Below are 10,331 nucleotides of genomic sequence, written 5' to 3'. Positions count from 1 at the left end.
AAGGTCTTCTTTTTTTTGTTAAAACCATATGGTATAAACAGAATATTTTATGCTGAACAACAAAAAATACATCCCCCCCCCCCCATGACCTGCTCTCACTGAAACGATGCAGTAGCTGTGCTGAACACGTGCGTGAACATGCACGTACAATAGTGCCAGTTAGTTTGAGTGCCTGTGGTGTGCTGGCTGTACAGAACATCCAAAAAGTGAGATGTTCTTCCTTTGCAAGTGTGGGATTGATAGTCCAAAATTACACTAACAGGGAGGGGGGGGGGGGGGGGTTGCTGGTTCTGGGTACTGATGCTTGGTGCCGGTCTTAATGGTTGCCTAGCACCCCTAAAGCTATGATACTAGAATTGCCCTGGTATAATCAGAAGTGATATATTTTTAATTGTTCTTGGGATATGGTTAATAGATCATCTTTACGTTGTTGTTCAGAATCTTCAACCACTCCACCAGCAGGCAAAGGGGAACACTCAGGTATGTTATTAATAGCCATAAGTGTTCAGTCCTAAATGTAATAGTTTTGTCAAAGCAACTTCATATTTAAGGAGTATTTGAAACATATAACTATCTGGAAATGAGGCAAACTGAACAATGCAGTATTTGCAGAAAGTGATTCTGAGATTTGCTGTTTTATTTTCCCTGAGGTTATGCACAAGATCATCTCTTCCTTCTCGGATGCAGTTTGTTTGTGTCAGTCTTTGGGTGCTGAGGAGAAAATATGTTCATCACCATAAAGAAAAGGTTACAGTGAAACTACTCATAAAAGTTTGAATCAGTGCTAGTGTCTGGCTCATAAAAGTCTAAAGACATCTTGGCTTGTTAGCACTTTCTCTCATACAGAAATGTAGTTTATTATAGTTTGCTATTACAAACCAATATATTATCCTTTTTACTTGTACTTATGCTAATTGACCACCAGATGGGAGAATATACATTTCCAATCCTATCTAATCAAGGAAAAACGCCCATAATAAATAGCTTACAAGGTTAAAAAATGTAGGTCCAAAGCTTACGTTGTGATGTTTTTGTTCCCACGCATGTTATTCCCCTATTGCTTCATTGTAAATGGAAACCAATAACTGATTATAACACCCCATGATAGGCAGTTACATGGATAGTTGCCCCAAGGAAAATGTTGGCATGTACTGCCACAAATGTTAAACATTGATTTACATTTACATTTACAGCATTTAGCAGATGCTCTTATCCAGAGCAACTTACAAAAGTGCTTTGTCATTTACACATAGAATACATCCTAGCCAGTACAGTAGGTTAGACTCCAAGATACCAATGAACTAGAATACTGTTGATATACAGGGATCAGTACTGATGCCTAGAAGTGCAAAATATATAAGGTCTATCTCCAACAATAATTAGCACAATAACAATAAGTACTAGAGTTTGTTGGTCAACAAAGGAGCAGTCAACATCAGTGTAATAAACAATACCCTACAATAAGTTAGTCAACATAGGAGCACGGTCAATGGTCATTTAAATATTCCCCAAATAGATGGGTCTTCATTAATGGTACACATAGCAAACTTAATTACACACCCCACATAATGCAAAAAACACACCACTGCAAAGAATTATGGGGAGTTCCAGGGGAGGACCAGGATGCAGAACTCAAGTATAAATGAAGTGGGGTGCATATTAACAACAGCCAAAGGGGAAAGCCTGTGCTGACCTGTGATCTCATTGATGATAACTTGAATAAAACCACACACAGGCCTTAGGGGTTCTGGCCTGCCCTGCCTGTTCGGACCCTTTGACATTCCCAAGGAAATTCCACCTCATAGCATGGAGCCAGGACTTCAGATGAAACTTGGCATAATGACTAGCCAAGAAACAAAGTGAAGTGGCGCCGTCTAGTGGAGAAAAGAAGAAGGTAAAGTAAAGATGACATGACCAATAACGTCTGAAAGCTACAAGGGCATTTCTGTGAGGCCATAGAATATAAGTGGGTGTGTCTTTGAAGCCATGCGTGAAAATGTTCGCGTACCATTAAGTCCTACTCATGGAGTGCTTGGGCATGTCTTTAAGATCATAATGCCATGTTAATGCATAAGTGTGTTTTTTACTTTATATACAAACAGTTAGGATTAAGGTAAAAAACATACATCAGTTACACTGGCACACCTATTCTATCTGTAGCTCAGTGGTTAAGGTACTTGATTTGTAATCTGAAGGTTGCCAATTCAAGACCCACAACTGCCAAGCTGCTGCTGTTGGACCTCTGAGCAAGACCCCAAACCCTCAGTTGCTCAAGCTGTATTCAGACATAATTGTAAATCACCTTGGATAAAAGTGTCAGATAAATAATGTAAAGATAGTTTTCAACATGTATCAACTTCTGACCCTTTTGTTGGGAACCTAGAAGAGCAGGAAACATGAAAAAGTGAAAGGAGAACTAGCTGCATGATATTTGCCTAAAAAATAGAAGAACAGGGGCTGAGAAACTTACACCTCACTGTTACTTCATGAAACCCACATCCACACACCTCCACTTTAAGTCGTTCCCAGTCTAGATGTTCCACTTCACTGTATGAGTACTATGACCTGCTCTAGCAATTATCAAGTTCATTAGGAGCTGAATGAAGTATATAATGCTTTATTCTTGCCAGACTTGGAGACTTGGAGTGTTTACTGTTTAAGAAACATTGGTAACTGAGTTTTAAGAAAGTGAACTGTTACATATATTGAACTGTATGTAGTGTCAGACTCTGCAGTAAAGAGCAGAGAAAGATGAAATATTACTGAAACTGCAGTTTGGAAAAGTGCATTGTGCCATAGTACCTTTGATCATAGAAAGTAAATTAATCTGACAGAAAGGCCTATAATTAACCTGCTTTTTTGCAGCTTGACTGTTCAGAGAGGTGTGTGGTCTGTTTCACATCCAACCTTTAGGGTCCATGCAAGCAGAGGTTAGTGGATGCCAAGTTTCTTCTAATGGTCATGTAATAAATTAATGGAATATGTGTAGGGAAATAGAACTTGGTACGAGTGATGGCTCCTAATTACAAAGATACAAATTAAGGTTTTTCAAACCAAAATTAGGGTAAGCATGAGTGTGACTCAATCTTAAGAACAGTGAATGAGGGTGACCAGAAAAGGCTAGATTAATACTCGACTGAGAGTACCACTGAAGTTCAAACCACTATTATCCCAGTGCCATCCACCTGTACCATCCATTATCCCACAGAATTTGCACCACTATTGCCCAATTTGCGGATGGTTCGCTAATCCTAAATATGACATCTTTCCCATTCTTCCACTGAAATGTCAGATTGCAAATTTGCAACAATGTGCCACACATATGCTGTGTCCTAACTATGCCACTCATGTTAAACTCTTTTTTTTTTATTTAAAAAAAAAAATCTGGACTATGTTTTAAAACCTGAACAATGACAAAAGAAGAAACAGCGCAAAAAGACGTCATGTTAGGTATGCTGCAAATCACAGGGCTGGAGCTGGTGGTAATCGGTGTTCATAAAGAAGGTTTTTGTGTAACTACGGGATTAAGCGCCACAGTGGGATACTGTTAGACGTTAATGAGGAAGTGAAAGCAGAAGAAGACTGTAATCTCATGAAATGAGCAACACGCAGATTACAGTAGTTACGTGGTCATAACCAGCGGCATACAGCCCTGATCAGGTTCATCTGTAAACTCTATCACACGAACATTTCAATCTATCTGTCCCTACCTGTATTAGTGGTAGTAATTAATGATAAAACAGTCTATTATAAATGTAAATAGCGTTTGAGAGGGCAAAATAGTGTTTTTAATATTATTGGAGGGACTATGGACTGCTTGGTCTACTACAAGAAATAACCCAAAACAAGCGGGTATGTATGCTGAAAGGGTGTGCCTGTATGAAGGAAGACGCTAGAGCAGCGTAATTGGGTCCCCAAGTCCTAGCCTCAGCGGCGGGATGCCACCTGGGCTGTCGCAGAAGCTGATTGGTCAGTTAGATTACAGCGTTATTGCATACAGAATCGGAGTGCAAGGGAGGGAACGTTCTCAGTAGAGGAGAAGAAAAGCATCGTTGCGTCATTGGCGCCTTTACTGTGATATCCCTCACTACTGTTTTATCGGACAACAACTGTAATTTATAGAAACATTTCATTTCCTTACGCCACTATGGACTGTCGGAAAGTAGGTAGAGTCCTTTTTAAAACTTTCGTGGTTATATTTGTATAGCTTTGATGTACTTCTGAGCTCGACTAACTTGCAGGTTAATTTTCTTGTTTCTCGTTGATAGTTACAATCAATTAACCGTCGTGCTACTAAACAGACTCGCATGTCAGAAGCGATGTTGTCTTTCAGAATGCAACCTACACATTCCGGTGTCAGCAACGAGTGGCAGATAATACACCTGCAGCTGCTGAGTCGTTATATAATGGTCTGTCAAGCGGTGTCTTGTATTGTTGTACTGCGTGTATAGTTTAAAATACTGCGACTTTGATAACGGTAATGGCGAAATACATGGAGTGAAAAAAATAGTCTACATGAAACATTAAAGCACATCTTGACTTGACTTGACTTTATTGCTGTTTCGTTTAGCTAATTACAACGACTTGAACACGTCAGTTCAGACTATTCAAGGAGATATGAGATATTTTCACTTGTCATTTTAATTTATAGTATCCACCGGTTAGAATTTGGTTAGTAAAGATCTTTCAACATACCTTATATGATGTTAGTATAAGGAAGTTTGCCACAGGTTGGAATGTCCTTTTACAAATTATTTTTTCGTACAAAACTTGCTTTCTGTTTTCCTTTTCGTATTCTTTGAAACATGGAAATGTAGGTTAATTTTCATCCAGTGAGTGATGTGTGCTGACTTAAACTGGCAAACACTTGACAGAGGCACTCTTCTGAACATATTTCTCTTTGTCTTTACACCTAAGAGGTCCAACTCCCATGCCCTGTCATTTATTGTGCATGGCAAGGAGCTCTAAAGGAACAATTTAATTTATACTCATGTTCTTCTTTGACAATGAACGGAACATTCAGAATGTTTAAACACAGATGCCTCTTGGAACAACACTCCTTGTCTCAGGATTTTGTATTTGACTTTAAATGGTTGCATTAAAATGGTAGAAATAAATTTTGTTATAGGGACCTGTGTGTCTGTGTGCGTGTGTGTGTGCGTGTGTGTGTGCATGTGTGCGCGCGTGCGTGTGTGTGAGTGTGTGCATGTGTGGGGGTGGAGATGTGAGTAGGTTTGTGCTGAGTGAAGATTTGGTCTGGTAAAAGAAGTGTGACTAGCACTTTCACATGGGCTGTGGGAAATGCACGTCCCAGCTGAACTGCCCTTGCTATGATGATATTTACTGCTGCTTAATTGTCTCCGTTCATCTGTCACTGTTTGGCAGAAATGGAATAAAGTTTTCCAGCTGTCAGAGGACAATTCCATAGTCAAGATCCACTGATAAAAAGGGAAAAAAAACAGTCATCTTCCTCCTTGTTCTCTCCAATGGCTAAACACATGCAGCCAGGGGTGTTACACAAGTCGTCCCTTGCGTGGGTTCTGACTTGAGTGTTTGTAGGAGGGCTCAGAGCATTCCAGAGACACCAGCTCTCTGACTCTAGTCCAAAGATAAGGCTTGTGGCTGGTGAGACAGATGGTCATTTGCATGTTCCAAGCTGACGGAACCGTTCTAATGACACCCGCTCGCAAGTGGAGCTCTCATGCAAGATGTTTCTTGAATGATGATTGGTCTCGGTACCGATGCCTATTCAAGGGGCAGAGAGGCACGATTTCTATGCACGGCTCCTAACTAAACATGGACCGTCCATGTATCTGAGTGTACCTCAGAGACATGAAGGCATATATGCCTTTCGTTATGGTCTTGATGCAAATGCCGACCCTGCCGTCCGAAAAGGCTAGCGGTTCAAAGCCGTCCTCAGGCCCTCGAGGGCTTGTTTGGTGTGTAATAGATCAGTGTTTATCCCCACATATCTGTGGCGGTGCCCCAGGGGAGCACTGCGCTTCCGTCCCGCTCAGCTGGCTCCTGCGCACAGGCCGTGCTCCCCAAACGCCAGCACGCACACCATGCAGGTGAGCCAAATTAGATGAGCTGTTGGAAACTTGGGCCCCCCACAGGGACGTGCGACAGGGCCTGGATGTACGCCTGGGAGTGCAGAGAAAGGAAATGGCATCACAGAAAGCCGTTGGGACGGAAGTGTGACTTCGACCTGCCGACTGGCTCATTAAAGCCAAAAGGGATTTCAGCGGAATTTAACGGCTTATGGAAAAGAAATTTGAGATTTGTCAGTGGTACTGTAATAACAGCAGGCCAAGCACATCACAAATACTGCAATGATGAATCTGTTTGTTAATGTCAGGTTGTAAATTTCAGTGGTTAACAAATAACGAGATTTCACTGCAAAATGTCAGCCTAATTTATTTCTCTCACCCCTCGTATGTGCTCACCAGATGGGGTAGCAAGAGATGAATCACTGTTATGTCAATAAGCAGGCCAAACTAACAAAAGGTTTCTCTTGTGCATCCCCGTGCCACTTCTACAGGGTCATGTGACAGGTTGTGCCAATGCTCATTCGCTGCTTTCACTAACACCTTACATAGCTGCCCTTGCCCTCATCTTCTGTCATGCAGGAAGGGTGCGCTCAGCCACAGGACGAGGACATCATGGATATCCCCCTTGACGACCCAGCTGCTAACAAGGCTGCCACTAAGATCCAGGCCGGCTTCCGAGGTCACATGACCAGGAAGAAGATGAAGGACGACAAACCACGGGAAGAGGTGTGTGACTGTTTACTCAGTACACTGGCAGCAGGCCAGTAAAAGCAGTGCTAAATGCTTGTGTTTAATGCCCATTTGTTATTAATGCTAGCTTTGCAAAATTCTCCTGCAGCAGACTTTGAGGGCAAGCCTGCCTTTGCACTTCTTGAGCTTGCCCGTGAGAACTTGAAATCTGGCAACAGAAATGTGATTTGACGACCCAGCTTCTGCTAGCAGGGTCTGTGTCATGAGGCTTTATGAGAACTATCACACCTCTGCCACACAGACTGGCCATTCAAAGCGGAAGTGTCCAAGGCTGTTTGTCAAATTATCTGTAAGCACTGGGGATAACTTTCTGCAAAACAATATTCGAGGCACACATCCGAGGCACAAACACCTTGTTTACAAACACTTAATTATGCCCCAATGGGAGACACCTGTCCACTCCTCCTTGTCTCATGGACACCTGGGTCTCCAAAGCCCCTTGATATTCACACTTTTAGATAGGGAATCAACAGGAAAGAACTAGTCCAAATATTAACTCAATCAAATCATTTTTAGGTAAAATATTAAAAACATACATAATATCACAATCTTTTTCATATCAGTATTTAAAATAAGATTTTAAAAATGCTGTGAATAGTTAAGGTTAGTAGTGGGTTAGTGGCAGCATTTTCCAAACACGTCTTTTGCTTCTGTGGCTCCAACTGCATTAACAATTCTGAAAACAGTTTCACACAAATGAGATCATACTCTTGAAACAGATGACTCACCTCCCAAACATCATCATAATTATGCAAGATTTTGCTTCCAAAATGACTATGAACCTTTGTTCAACTTTCAAATGTCTAAAGGCCAGTCTGTTGTTTCAGTACCACAATAAAGATGCTCACTAATGCATACTAATACCTGACAACCCTCAACAAAACATAAAGCCAGTAATTTTGGTTAAGTAGCTACCGAAAACAATAGCAAAGCTTCAGACCTTGGTCCATGCCCAGCAAAATTCCCTTTGTTAATTTAGCTTACAGTCTTCTTGTGTGTCTAATATCTGAAAACATTTTTCATGACTTATCAATGCATATTAGGATAGGCTGAATTGTGTCCTAATAACTACACTATCAACACAGTACCGTATGATGTCATTAGGGCAGTTATGTATAAGAAAGAGTATGTTAAAACAACATATCACATGCAATTATAGCAGTTATCCAATGACAGACTTCCTTCTTAAATTCAGAGGGGTTCAGTTTGCCATCAAAAATGTAAAAAACATTCTGGTATGGTGATATAAAAGCAATACCTTGGCATTAATGCAATACTGCTTCACTATATATAATGGTCCATTTTCAGTAGCTGTTGAATAGTTCACAGTCAGATCCATCACAGAAAGAGAGAGGAACAAAAGTAAAACCTAAAAGTATTTGCAATTTATGTCACGTTTATTCTCTTGAGGATTTGATTGTGTCCAAACATGTTTCATTTTTGCACAATAAGCCACTGTTGTGGACTTTATGTGAGTGTTTATTAAGGTTTTAGGCACCAGTCCATTTTAGACAATAGCATCTAAGCAAGAAAAAACTTTCACATTTGTATCATTTTCACACTTTTCAGACTCAATTCACGGTTTCACCTCATTTACACATTTTCCTTCCCAGACTCCCCATCTTAAAATGTTTGGAATGCATTTGACACTCTTGACGAGAAAATGGTTTGCTGAGGATATACAGTGCTTGTTTGATAGTGCTGCGCTATCATTACGCTTGTCTCCTTCACTGAAGATGTCTCAGGCCTCAAGTCATTTGTGCTTGACTGCTCCATTTGCAGTGAACATTAGGCTAACGGGGGGAAAAAACATTTGTTCATAACACAGATTTCAATGAGATTGTCATCAAGGATTCTAAAGGACCCGTTTTAATATACGGTCTACAGAGCTTTCAGCTTGAAGTCAGTACCCCCCCCCCCCCCCCAGATCTCATTGTGACTAAAACGGTATCCTAGCAATGCTGCCTTAATTACTTGTTGCTAGGCAATAATACCAGTGGTACCCAGTTAATGCCATGGGAGTACCCTCTCAGTTGTTTTATTTATGCATGGTAAATGCGTATAATGCTACAGTGTGCTTTGACTTAAAAGCTAAGCATTATATATGTCTTTGGTAAATATACTACTAATGCATTACAATGCATTAAAGTGACTCAGCAAGTAAATGGCGGTATACAAATACAGTGGTTTTATGAATATTAATGCAATACCTGTGTGTGTTTGACTGGATTCTCAGTAATAAATATCAAATATCAAAGTCTGGATTTCCATAACATCACATCAAAAGATATTTCTTGAAACTCATTTACACCTCTGTTATACTATTAACTTCTATTAAAGTGTATTTACACATAGCTGTGTAAATACAGTGTATTTACACATAGCTGTGGTGTACACTGTTTCTTATGTTTCATTTCTGACAAATATATTTATTTCTCAAACACAAAAAGAGAACATACGTGTGCATCCTTTTTTTTTTTTTTTTTTTGTACGTAATCATTATTCTGTGTAAGAAGTCATTTTGATCACAGTCTAATCTCCTGTTCCAGAAACAAAGGGACCAGAAGTAGCCAGAGAAAATGGCCGCCCTGGCGGTGCCGCTTTCCCTGAGCATGGCGGAGTAAGCACGTCACTGCAATAACCAGAGGTCCTTTTTTCTTCTTCTTCTTCTTCTTTTTCTTCTTTTGTCGAAGAGCAACCTTCAGTGTATGATACATATACAAGTGTAAACTTAGAAACTAGGTCTGGAGCCTGACCTCAGATCAGTGACCTTTTACTCTTCCTTTGCTTCCACTATAGCCTGGACAGCAGTCTGCGACACACAATAGCCTCTCAGCATGTTAAATAGCTTCTACACAAGGTCAATTTAGAATTAGGGGGTTTGGTGTGATTGTTTAGAAACATTTTCAAAAGATTTTTGGTTTAAGGCATGATGTCTGTTGCATCTGTCAGAACAGGCTAAAATGCATTTACTGATTTTTTTCTCAGTTTGATTTTTCTTTTTTGTGCTCACCTCCCTGCCTGTATTCTTATAATATGAGAGTATGCATTTATTACAAGACAGACCATTGCCTTTTTTAGTGTGACTTTGTTCTGCCTGTTTAATAAAGCAAAATGGGGTTGGATTCAGTGCTTCTGGGTGTTTTTTCTTCATATGTTCACCTGTCACAGAAGGCTCTTCCCCCGCGAGTCACATGGTATGGCCCGCCGCGTGCAGAGGATTCACATTTGTACTGTTTGTAACCACGCCCCCCAGGATTGCACACAACTGCACAGGGTTTAATGGTGAATGTCTGTCTGTCTATTTAAACTCATGTCAGCGTGTGCTCACTGTTGGTCATTGTTGCTACGTTTGTGTTAATGTCTATCTCTGTAGCTGTAACATTAGTTTGTGTAGTCCCTTGTTAAAGTGTATGTGTTCTTCGTTTAATGTTAAGTGTAGAGTCATGTTTACTGTAAGTGTTATGTGTGAGTGCCACCTGTGTCGTAATGTTAATAAATGTCTTGCACCATCGAGGAAGTCTGTGCGTC

The 10,331-nt window shown here is 40.5% G+C and overlaps 1 protein-coding gene across 1 annotated transcript; it reads left to right on the top strand.

Annotated features, from left to right (window-relative positions):
* The first annotated feature begins 4,003 nt into the window (after positions 1-4,003).
* nrgna (neurogranin (protein kinase C substrate, RC3) a) lies at positions 4,004-9,925 on the top strand. Its single transcript, XM_027015867.3, has 3 exons — positions 4,004-4,162; positions 6,630-6,776; positions 9,350-9,925. Exons 1-3 carry the CDS (start codon positions 4,148-4,150, stop codon positions 9,368-9,370), a joined length of 183 nt encoding a protein of 60 aa, XP_026871668.1. The 5' UTR covers positions 4,004-4,147; the 3' UTR covers positions 9,371-9,925.
* Positions 9,926-10,331: the final 406 nt, after the last annotated feature.

This window comes from Electrophorus electricus, chromosome 8 (genome assembly GCF_041902795.1).
Source record: "Electrophorus electricus isolate QZ-2024a chromosome 8, ASM4190279v1, whole genome shotgun sequence".
Lineage (NCBI taxonomy): Eukaryota > Metazoa > Chordata > Actinopteri > Gymnotiformes > Gymnotidae > Electrophorus > Electrophorus electricus.
This window is presented reverse-complemented; position numbering and strand designations above follow the sequence as displayed.